This window comes from Scophthalmus maximus, chromosome 1 (genome assembly GCF_022379125.1).
Source record: "Scophthalmus maximus strain ysfricsl-2021 chromosome 1, ASM2237912v1, whole genome shotgun sequence".
NCBI classification, from domain to species: Eukaryota; Metazoa; Chordata; class Actinopteri; order Pleuronectiformes; family Scophthalmidae; genus Scophthalmus; species Scophthalmus maximus.
Window position 1 is genome coordinate 30,453,825 of NC_061515.1, and position 22,644 is coordinate 30,476,468.

The 22,644-nt window shown below is 46.1% G+C and overlaps 4 protein-coding genes and 1 long non-coding RNA gene across 9 annotated transcripts in view; 2 read left to right on the top strand and 3 right to left on the bottom strand.

Annotated features, from left to right (window-relative positions):
- dzip1 (DAZ interacting zinc finger protein 1) overlaps window positions 1-14,600 on the top strand; it is a 35,795-nt gene extending 21,195 nt beyond the window's left edge. The window contains exons 1-20 of one of the 5 annotated variants that reach the window (XM_035629718.2): window positions 6,278-6,412; window positions 7,074-7,170; window positions 7,535-7,734; window positions 7,828-8,403; window positions 9,410-9,494; window positions 9,599-9,714; window positions 9,898-10,056; window positions 10,153-10,254; window positions 10,327-10,389; window positions 10,472-10,600; window positions 10,965-11,013; window positions 11,108-11,158; window positions 11,311-11,364; window positions 11,722-11,897; window positions 12,101-12,305; window positions 12,524-12,692; window positions 12,809-13,164; window positions 13,341-13,462; window positions 13,821-13,962; window positions 14,101-14,600. In XM_035629718.2, the coding sequence (XP_035485611.2) occupies window positions 7,732-7,734; window positions 7,828-8,403; window positions 9,410-9,494; window positions 9,599-9,714; window positions 9,898-10,056; window positions 10,153-10,254; window positions 10,327-10,389; window positions 10,472-10,600; window positions 10,965-11,013; window positions 11,108-11,158; window positions 11,311-11,364; window positions 11,722-11,897; window positions 12,101-12,305; window positions 12,524-12,692; window positions 12,809-13,164; window positions 13,341-13,462; window positions 13,821-13,962; window positions 14,101-14,201 (2,658 nt within the window). In that variant the 5' untranslated portion in view covers window positions 6,278-6,412; window positions 7,074-7,170; window positions 7,535-7,731 and the 3' untranslated portion in view covers window positions 14,202-14,600. Of the gene's footprint in view, window positions 1-6,277; window positions 6,478-7,073; window positions 7,171-7,534; window positions 7,735-7,827; window positions 8,404-9,409; window positions 9,495-9,598; window positions 9,715-9,897; window positions 10,057-10,152; window positions 10,255-10,326; window positions 10,390-10,471; window positions 10,601-10,964; window positions 11,014-11,107; window positions 11,159-11,310; window positions 11,365-11,721; window positions 11,898-12,100; window positions 12,306-12,523; window positions 12,693-12,808; window positions 13,165-13,340; window positions 13,463-13,820; window positions 13,963-14,100 lie in introns of those variants that run through there. The other 4 variants (XM_035629720.2, XM_035629716.2, XM_035629719.2 and 1 more) reach the window with 4 other exon arrangements.
- LOC118305277 (claudin-10-like) lies at window positions 14,338-17,057 on the bottom strand. Its single transcript, XM_035629725.2, has 5 exons — window positions 16,811-17,057; window positions 15,954-16,115; window positions 15,789-15,870; window positions 15,585-15,695; window positions 14,338-15,477 (listed from the first exon to the last, which is right to left on the bottom strand). The coding sequence occupies exons 1-5, from the start codon at window positions 17,040-17,042 to the stop codon at window positions 15,291-15,293; spliced, it is 774 nt and encodes a 257-aa protein (XP_035485618.1). The 5' UTR covers window positions 17,043-17,057; the 3' UTR covers window positions 14,338-15,290.
- LOC118305293 lies at window positions 15,524-17,356 on the top strand. Its single transcript, XR_004792510.2, has 3 exons — window positions 15,524-15,847; window positions 15,964-16,110; window positions 16,801-17,356. It is a non-coding gene; the product is annotated as an uncharacterized LOC118305293 (long non-coding RNA).
- A 332-nt stretch (window positions 17,357-17,688) lies between these two features.
- LOC118305261 (claudin-10) lies at window positions 17,689-19,896 on the bottom strand. The gene is made up of 7 exons (XM_035629724.1): window positions 19,739-19,896; window positions 19,345-19,455; window positions 18,833-18,962; window positions 18,597-18,758; window positions 18,273-18,360; window positions 18,088-18,195; window positions 17,689-18,008 (listed from the first exon to the last, which is right to left on the bottom strand). The coding sequence occupies exons 1-7, from the start codon at window positions 19,835-19,837 to the stop codon at window positions 17,912-17,914; spliced, it is 795 nt and encodes a 264-aa protein (XP_035485617.1). The 5' UTR covers window positions 19,838-19,896; the 3' UTR covers window positions 17,689-17,911.
- Window positions 19,897-19,973: 77 nt separating this feature from the next.
- Window positions 19,974-22,475, bottom strand: cldn10e (claudin 10e). Its single transcript, XM_035629722.2, has 5 exons — window positions 21,922-22,475; window positions 21,589-21,750; window positions 21,383-21,464; window positions 21,184-21,297; window positions 19,974-20,524 (listed from the first exon to the last, which is right to left on the bottom strand). Exons 1-5 carry the CDS (start codon window positions 22,151-22,153, stop codon window positions 20,110-20,112), a joined length of 1,005 nt encoding a protein of 334 aa, XP_035485615.2. The 5' UTR covers window positions 22,154-22,475; the 3' UTR covers window positions 19,974-20,109.
- Window positions 22,476-22,644: the final 169 nt, after the last annotated feature.

The window sequence follows — 22,644 nt, forward strand, 5'->3', positions numbered from 1 at the left end:
GAGAAATAAAGCAGTTTAGATAACGGTTGGATTAACCCCCAAAATCTGAAGCCAACGTAAACCGTATATTGAAAAAAGATGTGCAGACATTTGTGCCATGGCGTGTGGGTTGTGAAGGGCTGTTTCATCTCATAAAAGCTCAAATGAAACAAAATATATTGGCCTTTCTTTAGTAGAATTCATCTTCAAGTCTAAGATGAAGTGTGTGAATTGTTGGCCCTGACACATTTAAAAAAAAAATAAGATGCTCAAAATGTAAAAAGAAAGAAATATCTCTATGACAGAGACTGATTCCTCTCATAACGAGATAAATGCTGCTCTGGCTGATTCAGGAGAAGGTTTTTAAATCCCAAGGACGGAATCGATTCAAAGAGCGACGCAGCAAACAGGGAAAATAACCAGGGAAGATCAAGATGAACCTCACAACCAAACGACCTCACTGTGACTTTTACAGAGAGCGAACGCAGCATTTCATTCATGTCACCGTGTCTTTTTATGAGGAAAGTAATCAGATGTAGAAATAAAGGAATCAGACATTCAGGGAAAGAATCGTCTCAACTTTGCCGCTAAATATCTTTTAATTAACGTTCGTCAGACAGAGAATCTTTTCAGACAAAGCTTCTCCGGCTGCGGGATACGGAGCGTTCAAAGTCAAAATGTGATAATGGATGATGTCGCTTTTTGATCAAGACAAATAAATCCTTATGGAATCATATGGAATATCAACACAACAACCCACACGTCTACCTACAGCGAGTCGTCCTGTAATACTGGATCAGGACGGTTAATTAGGTCACTGTGAGTTTTTCTCTTTGGACTTAACTGTGCCAACTCACTGTTTCAAGATAATGTGAAATCCACCACCTGCATCAATATACTTCATAAATGTCTGGTCCAGACTTTTAGACTTTTCAGTTTAGTCTGAACCAAAGTGTGAAAGGTTCCTCGGACCAATGAAAACAAAATGTAGTCGGACCTAAAGAGGAGGTCTCGGCCCGGATCCAACTGGACCATGGTTCAGATCCATGGTTCAATTGGATCCGGATGTATTGAGGTTAACAGGTGCAGGTCGCAGGTGTAGGTGGACGAGCTCCCCACTCCTCTACTACTGGTTTCAAAAAACCAAGATGACGCCGGACAAGATGCCAAACTCGAGAGTTCGAAACCTGAGCTGACAAATTGATTTATTTCACGTCACAGCAGCTGCAATTACACACGAGCCTTGAGCAAGAGTAGGAATTTGACTGAAAGAACAGATTTGTGCAGCTCTCTTCTGGTGAGGTGTGAACTGAAAATAAGTCTTTATCTACAGGAGGCAGCGAGGAGACGCTTCAAAGAAGCTTTATTGTCACAATCCAGACTCACAGGAGAATCTCTGCGAGGCCGGTTGTGGCGAGCCGCTGCTTAGGTAACTGCATTCGACGCCAAACATCAAAGCCTCAGATATTCAAGGAGCCCTGCGACGGATTATTCCTCAAGTAAACACACGGAATATCAGAATGAGACGGAGGAAGAACGAAAAAGAGGTCAGACACCTTTTCTCCACCTCTGATTAAACGAGGAGTCTGAGGCAGCGTCTCCGGGACTAATGGGAAAAATTAGTCCGTTGGAGTTGTGTGGATATACGAGCGGGACGTCTTGTGATGAATAGCCAACCCTGTTTCCTAAGCTTCATCACTATGCAGGCATCTCTGATTTATTGGAGGGTACACGCCAGCCGCCCGCCGGACCTCGCGTCAGATGCCGAGACGCTTTGTGCACAATTACAAAAACGCTGTGTGAAGACGTGCGATGGACGAACGCTTCCTCTTTGATTTGCGAAATATTTAGATGCTCGTTTCTTCATTTTGACAGAGATTCTCTGTAATTTCCCTCAGAAATGATGATTGATCCGTGGCGAGTCAGTATGCAGAAGCAGAAGACTGACCTTTCTGCACCTGCTGAATATTCATGCCCGTCGCGTTGGCAGGGATAAACCCACATCAACAACAGACACTTAGTCGAGTATTAAGGGAAAGGAGATTTTACAACATTACTCAGGCGGCCGAGAGTCTTACAAAAATGGCAGTTGTGACGATGTGTGTTACGAACCATCTGGTTCAGATAAGATGCAGGATCCCACAAAGCTCGTGTCGCCCACTCGTAAAAAACTCATTCTGTCTGCGGACGACTATTTAAAATGCACCGTGCATGTTTGGATTTCTTCTCTGGATAACAGCGGCCCTAATGTACAATCTAAGAAGATTGTTCTGTAAGCCCCTCTGTAAGATCAGACCTGATGGAGGGGAGATGAAACCATTTCAGACCAAAGCTGAGCGATGAGCCCCAGAACCAGAGCGAGAGGTGGACGACCGGAGGCCCGGGGTCATTCTCTTATCTCTGTGGCCAAAGCTCCTGCCGGCATTTAAAACACATGTCTGTGATAACATCGTTGGTTCTTCTCTCCCTCTTCGCGGGGCCTCCGGGGAGAATCTCCGAGCATCTCTAAATGTCACGTTAAGTGCTCCTCTTGTCCCGCTGCCTGAATACAAAGGAGGCCGCGCGGAGCGACGCTTCATCTGTGCCCCTCGTCCTCATTTGTTCAAACTGTCAACGGTAACATTAAGTCTGTAATGTGGCTTCCGCTGCTGCTTCGGACTACGTGTTCATAAAGCACACGACGGGTTGTAGTTTGTTTTTATCATCCTAGGACATGCAGGCTTATTAGAACACAAGCAAACATAATCTGTAATTAAAGCCAGTGGTTGTCGATTAATCTGTCGATTTTCTTGATTAATCCATCAATTAAATCACACAAAACTGTGTTTCTCAAAACCCCAAGATGATGATTTGTTTTGTCCACAAACCAAAAGATATTCAGTTCACTGCCACAGAGGAGCAAAGAAACCAGAAAATATTCACATTGAAGAAGCTGAAATCAGAGAGTTTTTACTTTTTCTTTTCATAAAAAACGACTCAAATCAAAATGTAACATTTTGACATAATTTGCTTTATGGTGGAGAGTAGCTTGATAAAACTCAGTAGCAACGCTACAGCTGATATGTTCGCATCTGTGATTTTTTGGTTTGACATGAAACAATAGTCAGACACAGGTGTCTTACACCTGTTCTATTTAGTCAAAATGGCTGCCACGAACAGGGTCTATTATTGAGCTGTGTCCCAATTCAGGGGGCTGCATCCTTCGAAGGCTTCTTCTGAAGACTGTGTTCTTCTCGGCAAAAGGTTTTCTCACTTATGGAACTTTGGGTTCGACTTCGACTCTATCTATGAACATAACGGCCGACGGAGAGGAACTGTGATGTTTGGTGATGATGCAGACACAAACAGGAGTTTAGTTTAATACCCACGAGCACATGCGTCCGTTATTTGATCTCCTTCAGCTCTGTTCCCTCCATAAGATCCACCGCTGCCGCTGCGGAGCTCGGGTCTCCTCATCCAAGTGGGAGGATAACGAAGAAGAAGAAAGAATCGTCGCAAACCTCATCATTTGTGGACTATATATAATTCTTTCGTGCTGGTATAGCTCCTCTGACCTGAGCAACATTCATAGGGGACAATGAAAGGAAACAGTGGGTTGCCTCTCTCATCTCTCCTTCCCACCAGGCTGATTCACCGCTAGCGACCCCTGCGGCGGCCTCGTCGAAAAAATAGACAACAAAGTGTCTGAGATGAAAACCAGTGGGCAGTTGCAGATTACTGTATTGCCGTTCGGCCTCCAGTCGCTCGGCGGCGCAGCGGCGAGCCGACGCTTTTAGTGGTATCAGGGAGCCGGCCTTAAAATGACTGATACCAAGTTGTTTTTCTTCAACCAGATTTTGCTTAACACTTACAAAAGTGGAAGGTCAATATGTAGCGTTGCAGTGTTGAGAGGTCACTTGAGTGGGCGCCCTCTGCTGGTCAGTACACAGAATACAGGCTTCAGACCCGGAGACAGAAGAGTATGGGAACACGAAAAATCCGTCCTTAGTGTTAATAATTATTTGGCAAATTAATTATTTCCAGTACAACATCCATATTGTGGAGTCGGTCAATTTTGGTTGTTCATTTACTGTAAAAGGTGAAATGTAACATCCACAGAATTATAAAAAAAATAGGCCTTGATTTGATGTTATCAGGAGGACGAAGCATATTTGTTTACTTCCATTTGTCCTTTGAAACTGTAAATACATAAAGAGTTCAACTTTAGTTGTTTTGTTTTGAGTTAGACAATCATACGTCCATATTTTCCATATTTTCCATTTTTCTCCTTCAGACAGAAACTTCTCCATCGTCCCATTCTACAAAACATCAGATGTTTTTTTCCGAGAGCAGAAATACAGTAAGCATAACTGTACATGCAGAGTGGTCTGAATCCATGTGGTCGTCTGCAGCGGGCGATAAGACCCGTCCTTCATGAATAAAGATGTGGAGGCGTCGTCTCCTCTGCGTCTTCACTGTGTACTTGTTACAGCCGAGACATTATTTATAGTCGCACTAAGGCCCGGAGTGGTGAGAGTGGGTCTCATGGGGGATCGGGGAAGTGGAGCCACTGCTTCCTATAGTGGGGAAAGATATACCACCTCACCCCCGCTGAGAACTCGGTGCAGGAAATGAACTCATAAATCAAGCAGTAAATTGAGTGTAGGGCTGCGCTTACTCATCTCAAGAGGTCTGCTCCTCTTCCTCCACACACCCCTGCTCCTTTTTTACTGCAATGACTAATGCAACGCCGCCACTTTCTCTCACCGATTTCCAAGTAAGCGGCCTCGACTTGCGGCCCCGAGACCACAGCCGAGTGTAGGAGAAACATCCAGAACTCAACGGGAACTTGAATCTGACACGTCGGCGTCTCGTCCTACAGCTGAACTTCACCGCCTCATTGTGATGCCACTGGCGAGAGCCCCCCCCCCCGCCCCCCGCTCGCCTCAGGCTATCCCGACAGTCACAGACCCCGTCCGGAGGAATTACAGTCTCCATTCATCAGAAGTCTGGGGACCGGATGGGGGAAATGGCTCGGTCGACCTCTTCCCAGCGGTGGGACTCTGATGGAGAGTTCGAGGAGCTGGGATGTCAGGTGTCAAACCTCTCGGTCTCCTCCTGACTTTGCACGTTACCTGTTCTCAGACGTGATGATTGATTTGAGATTCTAACTGCCGACCTCTGAAGTATTATGTCACTATCCCCAATTCTGCCTGGCTGACGAAACAGTCTGATAAACACAAGCTGTTGTCAGGCAGGAAAAGTTCTGCAAATTGTCTGGAGCAACATTTTTGGGGCATTTATCACATGAAGCCTTTCCGGAGAAGTTCAGGAAAATGTTGGGACTTCAGTGTTCGTCGCTGTTTCAAGCAGCAGCACTTTCCTAATTCTCGCCGTGACAGGAATGTGAGTGAGACTCATCCTTGGATGCAGAGCAAGTGTGGCTCCTTCCTGCGGCTGCAGCTGTCGGCAGAGATCAGATCCACACTGACCTCTGCTGGGACAACAATGTATATACGTGGTAAAAAAAAAAGCCAAGGAAAAACTCCTTTTTTAAAAAGCCATGTCATATTTCTTCGTCCTCTCCCAGTTCAGACTCAGAACTACACAGAGGCTCAACTTGTTTCTCTTGAACAGATACAAGTCTGGATCCAACAGCACTTTAGTGCTGGAAATATAACTTAAAGGAATCTTCACTTGGGGAAAATATCTTAAGCAAATTTACTCCATTTACTTAGAATTTTCAGTCTCTATTGATTCATGCTTTTATTTTCATTCTTGGGAATATTGTGCTTTTAAGGAAATGGCAAACAAAAGCAAACTTTTGCTTCACGTGTCAGTTTCTCATCTGTTGAGCTCAGTGTGAAGAAGCTCAGACACGAGGTGACGTCTCTTCTCACGTTCTGCTCATAAACTTTACAAGTTGTCCAACTCTTTCGTCCCTGGATCTGAGCTGCAGGTTATTTCAGTATCTCACCGCTGTTCACTGTGTTTTTAATTCTGTTTTCAGCCATTTTGCTTTCAGCTGTGTGGGATAATGGACCAAACCAGCCCCTCTGCCCCCTCTCTTGTTTCCAGTCTCCCCATTTCAGAGCTCTGTTCTGATCCTCCCTTCCCCCCTTCTCGCTCCGACACCTGAAACAACACCGGAAATGAAGAGACTGGCCTTTCACAATGAACGTCTGCACCATGGCTGTGCTCCAGTCTTTGACAGTTCCTGGGGGAGAGTGATGCAAATGTGAAACGTCATCCAAGTTGATGCAATAATCAAAGGCACACACACTCCTGGGATCTGTGATGTCATCGCATGTAACAGGAAGTGAATCCTCTCAGAATCTCATTTGAATTAGAGAAGACACTCACAGAGGCGAGACTACCGAGTTACCTGTCCACGTTGGAAAATACAGAACTGGACCGACACCACCACCCGGGAAAGACGAGCACAGTGTCTGAGGTACGTCCGAGGCCCACAACACCATTACAATGAGCTCGTTCACTGGTTCACCTCTCCTGGATCATGTACGTGTATAGACACACATAGAACATGAACCACCAATGTTTTACTTTGAAGGTACTAACCACTACATGTGTGTGTTTATATATGTACATGTTTATGTATGTACATGTGTTTGTTTGTTTGTGTCTGTGTGTATATATATAGTATTTGTGTATATATAATTATACACATGTATATATGTATGTGTCTGTGTGTTTGTATGTGTGTATATGTATATGTTTGTGTTTATATTTATATGTATTTGTGCATTTATATGTATATTTGTGTTTTTGTGTTTATATATGTATGTGTGTGTATATATATTGTATGTGTATATATATATATATAATTCTACACATGTACATATGTGTCTCTGTGTTTGTACATATATATTTGTCTGTGTTTATATATGTATACTTGTGTGTGTGTGTATATATATATTATATTATATTTGTGTATATATATAATTATACAGATGTATATATGTATGCGTCTGTTTGTATATATGAAGAACAGTCCTTCACGAGTCCTCAGTTTTACTTTGAAGGGACTAACCGGAAGTGGAGTGTTCATTAACGTCGTCTAACGGCCACCTTCTGTTCTTCTTTTGTGGGAGCAGGATTGAGGAATGTGGAGAGCAGCTGCGTCGTCCCCCCTCGACCCCTTGTAGCCCCGTCGACGGGAGACCAACACCCACCTACACCTCCAACTCGTCTGTAAGTCGTTTTAAATGAAGCAGTCAAACGTGACTAATCACTTTTAACCGCCACGAGTGTCGGTGGTGTTCAGGAGTTCGCTTGTTTTTAAAGAAGTTTGGATCAACACGTTGAGTCCGTTAGCTAACGTAGCCGGTAAGCTAGCTGATGTCGTTGCTACACGTTGTGGACGTGTGGGAGCAGCTCGTCAGGTACAAGTCCAGACTCGTGAGTCTGGTCGAGGTCAAGTGGACGGGGTCGGATTAACAGGCCTGCCCCGACACGAGCGGCTTGTCCCGGGGCTCAGAGGAGCGGAGGAGCCGCTCTGCTCCAGCGGCGAGTCACGTTGGTTGTTTGTTTGAAAACGCTGTTTTATTCCCACTAGACGCAACTCTTCTCCCGCGCACTGTCGGGAAACACGCGCCGGTTGTTTTCACAACACTCCTCCTCCTCCAGGGACGCTCGGCCGCGTCTCCCTGGCAACGTGGCGGACGCGCCTGCAGCCAGGGGGCGGGGCCAGAGGATGAGGAGGCGGCTCCTCGGTGTGTTTCTCCCCGCAGCCGAGGCGACGATCGGCCGGAGATGGTAAGGAGAGCGTCGCTGCATTGTCCAGGTAGAGGAGCAATGCATCTGTTTGTGATGTTTAAGTGCTAATGTGACGATTCTCTTCCGTCACAGCCTTTTCACAACGGAGTCTACTACCCCTACACCAGTGACACCCGAGGGACCCACTCGTCAGCAGGGATCCCCTCCCTGCTGAGCTCCCCGCTCAGCCAGCACTCCGCTTCGGCAGCGAGCATGACTCCGTCCGGCGCGACCGCCGCAATCCTCCCCTTCAGTTTCCGCCCACGCCGGGAGATCGTGGACTGGCAGCGGCTCAACGAGGTGGACATCAACCGGGTGATGAGCAAGCTGGACGTGGACGCCCTCCAGGAGCACATCAGCACGGTGGCGTTCTGCAGCCTGGACGGCGAGCGCTGCCAGCGCTGCCGGAACCCCGTGGACCCGGCGCTGCTCAAGCTCCTGCAGCTGGCCCAGCTCACGGTGGAGTGGGTGCTCCACTGCCAGGAGTGTCTCACCGCCGACCTGCACAAGGCGGAGGAGCAGCTGGAGGCAGCCGGCGCCGAGCACCGGCAACTGCTGGAGCTGCAGAGCAGGCAGCAGGAGAAGGAGAAGGCGCTGGACGCCGAGCTCAAGAAGAGCAAGAAGGAGGTCCGCGAGTTGCAGTCGCAGCTCGTCTTCAGCAGCCAGAAGGTACGGAGGACAAGCTAACAACCCTAACTCCCCTGGGGGAGGTATTTGTCACAAGTGCATGGCACGCAGACATCACCCCTCCTCCTCCTCAGGGCTCCTGCTCCGTCATTGTTCCCCCGGATCTATTCACAGCACCGGCTTTGTGCTTGTCAGAGCAGAGGGAAACAGACGAAAGAGGCTCGGTGTGAGCTAAAATAATCTTTGTTTACAGACTGAAAAAAGAGGATTTAAAGCCAGAGAGCAGATGGAGGCAATTAGATTCCTAAGAGCATTAATCAAGTTCACTCCCACCTTTTGTTCGACAGCATCACTTAATCTGTAAATATGGTCTGTTGCTCCGTCGCCATCAGGTTATTTATAGCACAAATCATATAAAAAAAACCTTCCCTGTTCTCCAAGTGTATGGCTGCCGCTGACCTGGCCAAGCGGTTGCCGGGGGCAACAGATATGGTGTGTCATGACCGCTTGTAGTTGCTAGGCGCGCTTAGCAGCTCAGCTAACAGAGGCGGTTCAATAATTGATCAGAGGCTGCGTCCACACACACACACACACACACACGAACACACACACAGATAGATCCTCACTTTACAAGACTTGATTTAATTGACAGTTTCACCAAAGCCGTCGTGTCACTGCATCAGTTACAGATCTGCTTCCACGTGGTTGCAAGAGATAGACGGCAAACTCAAATGTAGCGTGTGTGTGTGTTTGTTTGAAGCCGACACAGCGTCTCCAGTTGTAGTTACGGAGCGTTGGTGAGCTGGAGTGTGTTGACGTCTGCCGCAAGGAGCGAATCAACAATCGCTCACGCTGTCTGAACTCGGTTGATCAGATTCTTCATGTCAAGTTTCAAACCTCATTCACATCACTTTATGACATTTTGGAGCCTGAAAAATAATCAACCTTTGTTTTTCACTGCAATATTTTCTGCTCAAGATCTTCTCTCTGTGTGCAAAGTGGACGATGTGATCATATTAACGTTTGTTTGTTTGTTTCTTTCTTCCAGTGTCCACATTGTGCTAAATCTTTCCTCACTTCCGACTTTCTCCAGAGGCACATGCAGCGTCGTCACCCTGATGAGTACAAGAGCCGTGAGTCCGACCAACACAGTTGTTCACCCTAGACGAAATGTCAAACACCTGTTTTGTGGAATATGAGTATATTGTTTCATCCTCGTTCTTCTTCCTCCGTGCAGAGGTGCGTTCGGACGTGGAGAAGACGTCTCAGCTGGAGAGCCTGAAGTTGGAGAAGAGAAGCCTGGAGGAGCAGAATGTTCAGCTGCTTCAGAGGCTGCAGGTCAAAGAGGCTCAGGTGGGAAAAGAGCAACAAACCCCTCTCACATTAGTTCGTACAAAAAAAACTCCCTTAAGTTTCTGTACAGGCTAATGACCTGAACTGCAGCCAGACACCAGGGGTCAATCTGTCTTGTCGTCCATCTTTATTTATGATCTAGTTGTCATTCCGTAGATTCTGATTGTTTTTGTTTGATTCCAGGAGAAAGAGCAGCAGTCGGCGCACAAGGACCTTCAGACAGAACTGGATCGTTTCCGGGTGGAGGAGATCGCTCGCACTGACAGGAAGATAGACGACACCCGGGACGGCATGCGCAGAGAGATGGAATTTCTCTACAGCCGAAATGCTCAGGCTCTCAATGTAGGAAAAGGACGATCGGATAATCCCCTTTTCACCATCTTCCTGAATATCGCTTGTTTACATTATTGAGCATTTCACGCGTGTTTTCATCCGCAGGAGTTGAATCAGAATCAGATCGCCACGCATGAAAACTCCACCAGATCTGTTTCGCCGCAGGCGCAGAACGTCCAGAAGCTGGAACAGCGGCTCAAGAAGCAGGTCGGTACAGCAAATTTTTCACAACCTAGATGTGAGTGACGTGATGTGATGACTCAAAATATTCTCCTCCAGGAGAAAAAGTGGGCGTCCGTGCTGCAAGAAATCAAGACGCAGCACGAGTCCGAAAAGAATCAGGTACGTCAAAGTGACCGTACATGAAGCGTTTTGGTTTTAAAACGGCCCGGTGCAGAAACAACATCCTCTGCGGTCTCTCCAGCTGCAGGACTTGCTGAGCCGACAGCAGGAGCGGAGCCAGACTCTGTGGCAGGAGACGGAGAGGAGGCTGCAGGAGATGGAGAGGAGGCTGCAGGACAAGGACCTTACCATCAGGACTCAGAGGGAGCAGGTCAACACTCACTCACTCACTTACTCACACACAATCGCCGGACACCCGCACGATCATTAGATCGACAGAGGAAGTGAGGCGGAGGCTCGCCGCTTGTTCAGGATTTCCTGTATTTGCTACACGGGATCAGATTGAGTTGCACTGAGATATGACGATAGAAAGTCTCATCGTAGAGGAACAATAGCGATCATTGCCAACCAGAGAGATGACTTTAATTTAATATGCTCTTTATTATTTAGTACTTACCACAATCTGGCAGATGTCCAGTGAGAGACTTGGCAGGGAAACTGTGTTTAATTCCATGAAAATGATCTTCTTTTTTCATACATGACGTTTGATTAATGACAGATTTTCCAACTTGCAGATCAGGAACATTTCCTCCAATCCTCCGACCAAAGTGGTGGAAGTTCCAGGTATGGATTTTTTCCTTTTCCTTGAGTTTTCGACAGAACAGAAAACTACTCGTATGATCCTGACGAGGCGTTCATGTGCCTGTGTGTTTCCCAGTGAAGCTCAGCGCTGCAGCTCCGGAGCCCAAAGCAAAGAGAGTCGTACTCGGTAAGTTCACAGAAACGAGCTGTGGAAAGAAACTTGAGCATGAGCTTTTTGGCATGATGGATTTAAAGGCAGCAGTTGTGTTCCGGCCTGCGTTATCTGACCCCTCCCCCTGACCTCCAATGACCTTTGACCCTAATGTGCTGTCCAATCAGAGGAGCCAGTGTTTGCTCTGGATCCTATACAGGAGCTGACGGAGGAGGAGAAAGGTAAAGCGGACGGTGAAGCCGACGGAGCCGGTCGACTGCATGACGCCTGCATGGACGCGTCGCTCTGTTGTGGGCCGTGCTTCAACGCTGAGATCATCTTATTGCACATTGATGTGAACCAAACTTATCACGTAGAAGCTCATAGTCTGTGATATTCTATCGTGTAATGTCGTACGATCGTTACGTGCGTCTGTCTTCTCGCTGCCGTGTTGACATTCTCCATCTGCCCGACTGAGCCTGCAGCATGGATCTTGCTGTGAAAATTTTCAGAATGCATGTTTGTTTTTATTATTTATTGCCATACGCTGTATGATCCTTGTCAACACAAGACTGACCGAGTTTTTTTTCCTTTCCTAGACTCGAGCAGCGCCTCTGAGAGGAGGCCGGTGGAGAGGAAGCCCGCTCCGCTTCCAGAGAAGAAAGCGCCGGTGATGTCCGGCACCTTGAAGAGGAAACTCAGCATCAAGAAGGACATGCGACCGGAGCTGGAGCAGGCCGTCGCCAAAGCTCTGGAGGACCTGGGCGTCAAGTCTGTACGTCCTCACACACCTTTTACCATGATGTTGAAATCAAGACTTACCGGATCAATATAAAAGCAGATGGTGTCATATTTCTGTAACAATCACACTGCGAAATCAGTTTTTAGAGAGTTTCCTCTTTAAACAAGAACAAACAATCCTTTCAGTGTTTAGTACAAACCGAGAAACTAGATTTTTTTCCCCCTGCTTCATCTCAGAATCAGAATGGTCTGAAGAACAAGGAGCTCACCTCCATCCTGGCCAAGGTGCAGTCGAAGCGGGACCGCGTTGCCAAGGGGCTGCCAGACTACTGGCAGCAGCGTAAGGAGATATCCAGCACCCTGGATGAGAAGATGGGCGGCCGGACAAAAGGCAGCGACTCCTCTCCGGAGTCACAGGCCAGATCCAGACAGTCGCTTCAAGGTGCTGAGTCTTAAAAAAAGCCTCTTTTAGGTTTTCACCTTCCCACTGCTGCTTTTCATGCCTGAATTTTACTAATTTAGCAGTAATTGGTTTCCACTGTGTTTATTCACACCATCAGTTCTAATCTGCAGGAGCTTGTTTATCTCGCCACATAAGCTGATTTAGGCGCCGACGCTCCAAGCCGCTAATTTGTGTCGTCCTCTTGTGTTGTCGTGTAGCGCTGCAGCTGCGACCGCGGTCCAGTAGCCTTCCCTCCGGCGTCACCAAGGTAACGTCTCGACCCGCAGTCAAACTGTCCAAGACCCCCCAGCCGGCGCCCAGGACCAAGAACACCACCCATCCCAAGACATCCACACCCATCATCAAGCCTGCTCCGAGGACAAGCAGGTAAAGACAATATCTTTTCTCAAAGGTCTTAATAAATATCCACTTGCTCGTATATCCCATCCCATATCAACAATGTTCCATGTGGACTGAAGGTTCTTGTGTCTGTGGTTCTGGAGGACTCCTCCTTTCAGTTCGGACAAGGAGTCTGAAGAGGACGACTGGGACACGGAGGAGGAACAGCCCCACAAGCAGCAGAGGGGCAAATCCCCACAGCCCCGACTGATCCAAGCCACCCCAGTCCACATCAGAGCAGTTCAGCCCAGGCAGCCCGTCGCCAGGCTGTCCTACTCCTCCAACTCCAAGCAGCCCCGGGGCTCAGCGAGCGCGGTGACCAAGATGGCCGACGCAAAGACCGAGAGCGACGGCGATGACGAGGAGATGTGGTCTGAAGTCAGCGAGCTGCAGGAGATCGAGTCTGCACAGCTGAAGAATCACAAAGACCAGAACGGCAACGTGGATAAGAGGAACTTTGGTAAAGTTGATTTTTCCATTTCCTCAAAACTCACAACGTTCGATCAAATAATATGATGACATGCTTTATATTCTGTAAAAACTAGAATCTGAACATTAAAAAACTAAATGTTTCTGTTATATTATGTAGAAATCACATGAATTAATTTTATTATTTGCCTTTTTCTTTTCTTTTAGAAAGTAAAGTCACTGTCGTGGCCCGAAAGATTGAGCAGCAGTTTGCAGACAGAGTGGTGAAGATACCAGCAGGGGGCATCAGCATCTTGTCAGGGAGGAGGGACGTGGGGCAGGAGCTGAAGGTGAGACCTTCGGACCTCGGTGCTGGAGACAGATTTTAGTTCAAACTCGGGGAGAAATTAACCTGGAACATTTGTCCTTATGTTTTGGAATCGTAAGGCTATTAATGCTCACTGGGTTTCATTTTAGCGTGAGTTATTATAAAAACACTGCAGTTCATGTTGAGTCAAAACCAAGAGTTGGAAGATTTTTATCAGAATGAAAAAAAAACTTGACACCAGCCTCAGAGAAAAAAAGAAACTCATTTTTTTATGGTGATTTAATTTATTTTTTACATTATTGGCGGTTATTACGTTATCTGAAAATGATGACATTGTTAGTGGTAAACTCTGTGCTTGTCGTTCGTGTTTGTGGTGACAGTGCACAGATCTGGACGAGAGCTCGGGAGAAGAACGACAGGAAATATTCAAACCAGCTCCGGGCTCTGGAACTCTGAGGAAGAGTCTGGACTCGCCCAGCACCAGTGCCTGGGGAACCTCCACAGGGAGGAGTCATAAATCAGGTCAGTTGGACAGAAGAGATTTGTACCCAAAACAAAAATAATGTTTATAATAAATCACAACCACTAAAATATTGACAGCAATGATGCTGATTTTCTGGATTTGGCGGGTTGATGTAAACGTGTCTGTGTTGTTCCCAGGAGATCTGAATGAGACGGGAACAGACAGCTTCCTGAAGAGCAGCCTGTGCTCCGTCTCTGACATCAGCGACTCGGAGGACATCAGCGACAAACACAGATAGACACGGCAGCTGATCAGGTGATGTAGCGCCGCTACGCCAAGAACGGACGCAAACACCTCATTTGCCTCCGCCGACCTCGACAGTTGATGACAAACAGCCATATTTTATACTTCTATCAATAAAGACACAAGCAATACAAAGGGATTCAGGTTTTATCAAAGAAGAATTTCTAGTAAATGAGATTACAAGTTCATTTAGATTTTCACTTTCTGCCTCGTGCCAATACTTTGTGTTCATGTTTCATACACTGTTTTGTGTTATTCGGTTAAAGCCACACGAGGTAGTGTTTTAGTTTCTGTAACATTTTGTACATCAGATATTTTTATATAATGTCTTCCTGTGTCCCCTTCCTTGAAAATATTTATACGAGCAATAAAAGACTTCTTTGTGGAAAATGTGCAAGAGCGTTGCTACGTGAAACATTTCCAGACGTTAAGACAACGAATGTAAAAAATCGGAATTTCTTCAGATATAATAATAAGCTTTTGTTAAGTTGATGGTTTTCTTTCTTCTGAAGAAGTGCAGTTGCAGAGAAAAGCAGACAAAGGTTCTGGAACAAAACGAACAAAATTGACTTTTTTTATCGTTAAATATACAAAACCTTCTGAAAGCATAACAAAATAATCACGTCGTAGGAAAAACCAAGAGTCATATTCAGAAGAGGAAAATGTAAAAGTAAAGAAAAAAGCATCAAGAGATGAAATTAGCTGTTTTCAGACCTGACCTCTGTTTTCTCACTCAGACATTTTCCGGAAAGGGGGCTGGTGGTAAAAATTCCGTAAAATGTCCGGAGCAACATTTGCGTTCTCATATACAGTCCTTCTGGAAAAGTTCAGGAAAATATCCTGCCATCGGCACGTCTAAAGCAGCTGTAGTGGAACGTGAGGTTAATATACGATGTCAAAAAAGATCAAATCAAATATGTAAACACTTAATAAAGGAAAACTTTGACATTTTGGGGAAAATGTACTTATTCACTTCTTGAGTCTAAATATGAGGCCGCCTGATAGCTTAGCTCAGCATGAAACTAGTAAGCAGTTAGCCTATTACCCAAAATGTGAAACGATTCCTTTAAAGTCTCTGTAAAGCTCAGACGAAGCTGTCCCTGCTGAAGGTCCGGCCGGCCTTCGTCGTGGCTCGGGACTCTCGGCTCTTCCGGCCCTCGTAGAACAGTGGCGGCACCAGAGTCACTCTGGATGACGAGGCCGGCAGCATGTAGGTCCGTCGGGTCCGCGCCGTGGCGTAAGTGGCTGGTCTCCGAGGCCTTTCCGGGGAACTGGTTTTTGAGATGGGAGTCAAGGTAAAGTTTCACTTGTCATTCCTTTGTCCAGAATCTAGATAGAGTAGTCCAAAGTATATATATATCTATATGTATATGTTTACCTTGGTGACGGTAGACCTTCTTTTCCAGAGAAGTAGCTCTGCACCGTCCCCCCCGAGAGCAGAAGGACGGAGCCTCCCCAGCCAACGAAGAGCGCGGCTCCAAGTTCAAATCTGAACAGCAAATATGGAGTCATGGCTTGTTTTTGTGCACTTTCACTCACAGGGGGCCTTGTCATAATATGACAATATGCAAAAGCTACTCACTTCTGTGCCCTGAAATGTGGATCCAAATACTCTCGTACGACTTTGTTGGCCCACCACGAGTACGTGATCAAAGCACAGCATCCTGACAGAACACGCGAAGCATTTTGAACAATCTGCCAGCTTATTTTATGTAAGTTTAATGTGTTTGATTTATGTTTCTATTACCTGAAACCAGGTAGGTTATCCCGCCTGCGAACGTCACCCTGGCGTTGGCGAGCTCCGAGCCGCCTATTTTAGTACATTTCATCCCGACGAGCGTGAGGACGCTTCCGAAGAATCCCGTGATGACGGCGCACACGGCCAGCGCTCTGCAGCCGTGAAGGTACACTGAGAGACGGCATGTGACAACAAAACAAGATTATCAGTCCATGATATTCTTATTTTAACACATTAATGGGTAAACTGGATCAATGACATCACTGACGGATTTTCATTATGTAGTGTTTTAGCAGTATATTGGTATTTTTGTTGTATTTGTAGTGGCTTTGTTGTATTTTAGTATTTTTTTACAATATTTTTATAATATTTGTAGTATTTTCTAATATTTTAGAAATGTTTTATGGTTTTTATTCCACCTGACCGATTAGCTGTACGAAGAACAATGAACTACCCTCACGTGTCGATGGAACAGACACAAATTCATAGATATACAGAGTCAAACCAAATATGACATACACACATATATATATATAAATATATATATACACATATTTAAAATAACCCACTTCATTTTGAGTTCAAGTCAAAACCAAGAGTTGGAAGAATGTTTCAATCAGAATGAAAAACCCACAAGACACGTGCCTCAGAGGAAAAAGAAACTTCTGAACCAGGAGCATCATCAATATTTCTCTATGTGGTTGTAATAACAGTTCCTGAGTTCCGGTTTTCCTGTCCTTTGTTATAAAATATGATTCAACCCCTTCCCTACCCAGTAATTCATGTACAGTCCCTAAATAAGTTCAGCTGTTGAGAGCTAAAGGTTAAAAAACAACTTGATATTGGGGGTTTTCAGACGACCCTACCCGGCAGGCCCAGCATGGAGGGGTAGTCCTTGCAGTCGGAGACCCCCGTGGTGTCGGAGATACAGTCCTTCCACAGGTTGGAGTAGTAGTTGGAGGTGGTCAACACGATGCTGCCCACCTCCGAGAAAGTCCAGTACTCGGTCGGGAGCGTGGAGCACACCAGGATCCAGCCGCACAGACAGGACACCAGGCAGCCGATCTCCATGTACATCACCACCATCCTCTGGGTCATGGTGAGAGCAGATCTCTAGGATGTGGAGATGAGAGGCTTTGACAAGTTGTCGGCGAGGGAAACGGGACCGAGCGCCCTGATGCGGAGGCGTCACACCTGCACTGTGGATGTTTGCTTGTAGCTCGTCTTATCTTTCAGGCAGTTTTGCCCAGTCAGCATCCTCCTCGTTCCCAGGACTCCGGTGAGGGATTACGTCTTCATGAATCCTTCTGCCACCGGAGTTTTGTTTTACTGCCTCAGTTTAAAAAAAGCAACTTGTTTTATCCGATGAAGATGAAAAACAGATGACAATAAAGAAGTGCTACAAAACAAAATAACAATATTTTATTATTCTTATTTTGCATGAACCCCAAAAAAGTTTCACAAAGACATAGGGCTACAATAACCTATTATTATTATTATTATTATTATTATTATTGATTATTCTGCCAATTATGTTCCCAATTAATTGATCCATTGTTGCCAAGTAGGTTCATTTCCAGTAAACTTGGTGGAAGGATGAGACACGGATCAAGAAAGAATCCATAAAATGTTGTTGTGGATCCAGGAATGATTTTTTCTGACAAAAGATGACAAAAAATGAATTGCACAAACTCATAGATATCAGTCCCCTAAATGTCAGATTTTTTTTTCATCAATGAATGAATTTGTAAATGAATGTGTGCGATTTAAAAAATAAAGAAAGATGAAAAGATAAAAAAATAAAATACTGAAAGAGACGTGAAAAAGATTAAATAAAATGCAAGGAGTAAGTAAAACCTAAATCAGTCAAAATTGTATAAATCGGCAGACAGATGAATGAATTATATAAATTAAAAGCTCGATTTAAAATCTGTGACATTACAACTGAATTAAATGAACCTGTTGTTCTACACCATGACAACAGAAGCCTCATTGTCATGAAACCAGTTTGTTCTTCCACGGATCTGTTGCTTTCCCCTGATACTTGGGACCGCGTGACGTCGGCTGCACGGGGACAAAAAAACATCCGTCAGAACCTCCTGTACTTTACTACAAGTGTTTCCATGAAATGTGTTGACAAAACCTTTCTGTTTGGTTTCCTCTGTAAACAGTTGCACAGTGAACAGCGCAGCCGAGGAAGAGGAGCAGACTCCCCACCAGGCCCACGTACAGAGGAGCTCCCATTTCATATCTGAGGAGAACGGTTCAAATCAGCTGTCTTCTTGTGTTTATAACCACATGTTTTTTTAGAATGTTATAGATCGTTACCTCAGCGCTGACGGATCTGCTTTGCTGTGTAGAAAAGCCACGACCACTCTGTTGATGTATAAACAGTAACCGGCCACGTCTGACAGACCTGCATGAGGGGAAACACATGACTCATGGGAAAGAGGAGATGATCTGAGAAACTGACTTTACTCATGTTGTGGCTGAGCAGACACTGTACTTTGTTCTATGTTAATTCTCAATATTCTCAATGCAATATTATAAATAAACCTGCTTTCTCTGCCGTACACATTCAATTTGCCTAGATCTTTTGAACCTGCACCTCTGACTTCAGGCCGTCTGCAGATGCCAGCGCTTCGTACTCACAGCCGGCCAGATGGAAAGCAGATGCCGTCACCAACAGCCCGTCCTTACTCCTCTGGCCTCCACCAACACGAGTGCACTCCAAGCCCAAAAATGCGAGCACAGTGCCGATGGAGCCGAGGCAAAGGCCGATCACCAGAAGCCCCCTCACAGCCTGGACGTAGGCTGGATAACACACACACACACTATTCATTCATGGCTAAAATGATATGTGAGCCAGTGATTATCGGTGTACCCACATTTGACCGTCCACAGCACTCCGAAGTCCACACAGTTCACCAGAGCCGTGGAGTCCTGGTAGCAGTCCTTCCACAGGTCTGACCAGAACCAGGCCGCCACCACCACAGAGGAGCCCGCTTCGCCCCCCAGCTGAGCCACTCTCCAGTGAGTAGATACATGAATTAGATAATACTCTGGCTATCATTCACAATTTTTAAACTGTCTGTTTTCGACCCTTTTCTGCACCATGGGTCACCACTGCCACAATTCTTAACAGCCAATGTTTGTGTAACACACTTATTAATCATTTTGATACAGTTGGGAAACTCACCAACAATAGAATAGAAGCAACAGATTTTGAATATCTCCCTAAAGTCATCAAACTACCTGGTAACCTTCAACAAAAAATTGTCAAATCAAGTTCAAATTATTTTCTCGCCACATTTAAAGTTCTTTCAAATTCTCATCACAAAAAATGTAAATGTCTGCAAATGTATGAACGTGAAATAGTCCTCTGAGTGAATCCTCTCACCTCCAGTGGTCCATGGCGAGGGTGCAGCCCACCAAGCCCCAGCCCAGTAAGCAGAGCAGCAGGCCCAGGATCTGAGCTGCTCTCCTCCACATCGCTGGATGAAGAGCTCTGCTTCACGGTAACACAGATCACGGCTGTTGACTGAGGGTGACCGGGACCTTAGTGTCTCTTAAATCTCTTCCTAAAACATTTTTGAAAGAGCTTTTTCTAGACGTTTGACATATCTTGTTATATTTTGTGTGTAACTTAATTTTATTCCCACTTCTTATGAACTTCCTCTCGTGTTAGTTTGTGTTCTGTTCTATTTTCCCTTCCTGTTAAGCACTAAGGAATAAACCACGTGCTCTAGTTGTTTACTGTGAGTGTTCGCGGTCTGTTGTTAAACCCGTCCTACCTGGTAAAGGAAGCCGTCCGTCACTAATCTGAGAAAAGAGAAGCCGTGAGGATTAAAGCTGTGGAGTTCCAGTCGCCTCTCTCTGCTGCTGCTGCTCATGTATTTAGAAGAGTGTGAATAACAGCAGAGCGACTGTTTACTGTCAACCAGACTGGCGTATGTCGCCTGCTAGAGTTCTATTTGTCGTCTGAAAGGTTACACAGGCTGACGCCTCGATTAGAAACACAATAAAAACTTGATTTGAGCCATTTTTATTGATAAAAAACACATCATAACAAATACAATTAAGTTTGCTTCAACCACAGATTCATACAATTGAACAGAAAAGCCTCAGATCAGCTGTTCCTCAACACACAACGTGCCATACTCATTCAGATGTAAGAGTTCTTGATGAAAGGTGTCGTCTCGCTCCTCGAGCTGCCCGACAACGACGACACTGTGCGGCTGCTGCTGCTGCTCCTCGACTCGGACAAAGTCGGTACGCTGGACATCAACGAGAGGCCGGTCTCCGACCCTGACCCCGACCCCGACCCTGACCCCGACCCTGACCCCGACCCCGACCTCGACCCTGCCGACTTGGTGGTTCGCTCCGTCTTTGATGACCGCCCTGACTTGGCCGTGCGTCCGGATCTGGAGGAAATGCCCGACATGTCTGAGCGCTCAGACCTGGACGACAGCTCAGACACGGACGACACTTTGGTCTTTGAGGTGATCTCCGACACCGTGGACAGAGCCGTGGTGGACTTGGTCTGCTCGGGGTCTGGTAACGCCTGAACGTTGGTCACCCTGAACAAAGAGAGAGACAGTTTTTACTCTCCACCAACTCCTGAGGGAAATATCTTTACTGTGTTCATGAGCAAGTTGTTAACTTAATCTCTTTACTGTCGATTGCAGCTGAAAAAGAAAACGGTAAAGTTGCAGCAGTGCAAACCAGAGCAATGATCTTTAAACACGCTGGAACGTTCTCCAGAGTTGAGGGGAACTCTGTGATTCTTGTCTCTACCAGTAAACCCCTTCACCTAAAGACATAATCATGTATTGTTTATATAAACAATATTGATATTGGTGCTTTGCGAAGTGAAACATACGGGTGGAAGTGCAAAATGATGTCTTCAGTGTAAGTGTTTACTGCAGAATAGGTGGACAATGGTGTGGATTGTTGCTCGCTTAGCACCTTCTAGTGTTGAATCTGACACACAGCAGGCAGTTTCATTTCCTTAAAAAACACCAGAGCTCTTTTTCAGTAGCTTGAGGGGAAATGAGGGTTGTGCTGTGAACTAACTCTCTAAAATAAAAACCTGCTCGTTCCTTTCTTTGATCCATAAAAAAAACCCACTTCTCATTTCCCCTGGGACGCTGCTGTTTATTGAGGAAGTGGGTAGTGGAGTTATGTATTCACCTCCACTGACATGTTACATAAGCAGCAGCAACACGACTGTACTCACGTGTGTGCTTCCCCGCAGAGCACCGTGCACACCGACCACATGTAGAAAAAACCACCGGTCACTTGAAAGGTGGAGCCGACCCAACCGAGGAACAGCGGGGTGCCGATGTCATACCTGTCGGTGTCAAAACAGACCGAGATAAATGGTTTGAGATTTATGTTTAATATTTTGTTACGTAACATTGATCCGTCTAACTTACTTCAGTCCATCAAACTCGGGGTTGAAGTATTCTACGGAGACGTACTGTGCATAAACAGCGTAGCCACATGTGGACAGGAACCCTGAAGACAAAAAGAAAACTTTCTTTTTAATATTTATGGCAAATTCTTTGATTAAACCAAAGTCAAAGCTGTTATAAAAAAAAGTAAAGGCCCTGTAAGCCCACATCTGAAACTGGACATGTACCGCTGGTGACGTGGCAACACCCCCCGGCGTAGATCTTCTTGTACTTTGAACGGTCTTTCCCCCCGATGAAGGTGCACTCCATCCCCATCAGACTGAGCACGAACCCCAGCATGCCCAGGGTGAGCGCCGCCATCAGCAGGCCTCGCACGACCTGGATGTAACCTGGTGTGACACAGCAACAAAAGAAAAAATTCTAGTCTTCAGCGCTTTACATAACAGATCAGCTCGCTCGGTGTCTCGTCCAAGGTCAGTTCAACATGCGCACAGGATTAGGAGGGAATCGAACAACCAACCGTTCGATTAGTGGACGAATACCCCCCCTCAATTACCTACCGTCCACGGACCAGAGCATAGGGTAGTCGTAACAGTTGCTCACAGCGGTTGAGTCCGTAAAACAGGATCTCCACAGGCTGGACCAGTACCAGGCCACCTTGATGATGGAGGAGCCCCCCATGCCCCCGATGGAGGTGATCTTCCAGCCCTCCATGGCCATGGTGCAGGCCACAAAGATCCAGCCCAGCACCGTCATCAGGAAACCCCAGATCTGGACCACACGGATCTGCATGGCAGGTGGGATCCTCCTGTCTAGATCTCAGATGCAAGGAAGCTCTTGCTGCTTGTCAAGCCGTTTTTTGAAAAGCTAAACATGTATCGACAATGTAAATATGTGGATTGTTCTGTTTTCTTTGGCAGTCCCTCACTCCTGCAGCAGCTGCGTTTGTCGAAACATGTCCTTTTAATCCAAAGCTGAGCAGATGTGGAAGAAGTGGCTTCGTGCTTGGCTGCTCCTCTCGCAGTCTGGATCACAGGTACAGAGCAGCGCTGAGCTGTTGGTCTGCAAATATTATCACATGTGGGTGAGAGAAACCGTCACTTTGGTTCCCACGGTCCAAAGTAGTCAGGTCTGAATCCAGAACGAGAGTGCTCACCTCAGCACGAATCTCGAATTACCAAAGACTTCATGCCCCCATCAGACAGGTCAGGACTCATGCTCATGTGCAGACACTTAAAGAAGGAAGATCTACGAGCATTTGTTATTGGTCTTAAATCTTAGGT

Excerpts from the sequence above, each read along its gene's own strand:
- LOC118305277 (XM_035629725.2), bottom strand. The coding sequence starts at position 17,042 with ATGACCCAGAGGATGGTGGTGATGTACATGGAGATCGGCTGCCTGGTG. Across the intron at positions 15,871-15,953 it reads GATAACCTACCTGGTTTCAG|GATGCTGTGCTTTGATCACG; the intron begins GTAATAGAAACA and ends GTGTTCTGTCAG. Across the intron at positions 15,696-15,788 it reads CCACATTTCAGGGCACAGAA|ATTTGAACTTGGAGCCGCGC; the intron begins GTGAGTAGCTTT and ends TTTGCTGTTCAG.
- LOC118305261 (XM_035629724.1), bottom strand. The coding sequence starts at position 19,837 with ATGAGCAGCAGCAGCAGAGAGAGGCGACTGGAACTCCACAGCTTTAAT. Across the intron at positions 18,361-18,596 it reads TGCTTTCCATCTGGCCGGCT|GTCTGTCAGACGTGGCCGGT; the intron begins GTGAGTACGAAG and ends CCCCTCATGCAG. Across the intron at positions 18,009-18,087 it reads AGAGGAAACCAAACAGAAAG|CCGACGTCACGCGGTCCCAA; the intron begins GTTTTGTCAACA and ends GTCCCCGTGCAG.
- cldn10e (XM_035629722.2), bottom strand. The coding sequence starts at position 22,153 with ATGCAGATCCGTGTGGTCCAGATCTGGGGTTTCCTGATGACGGTGCTG. Across the intron at positions 21,465-21,588 it reads GTGTTGCCACGTCACCAGCG|GGTTCCTGTCCACATGTGGC; the intron begins GTACATGTCCAG and ends TTTTGTCTTCAG. Across the intron at positions 20,525-21,183 it reads CTCTGCGGGGAAGCACACAC|GGTGACCAACGTTCAGGCGT; the intron begins GTGAGTACAGTC and ends CTCTTTGTTCAG.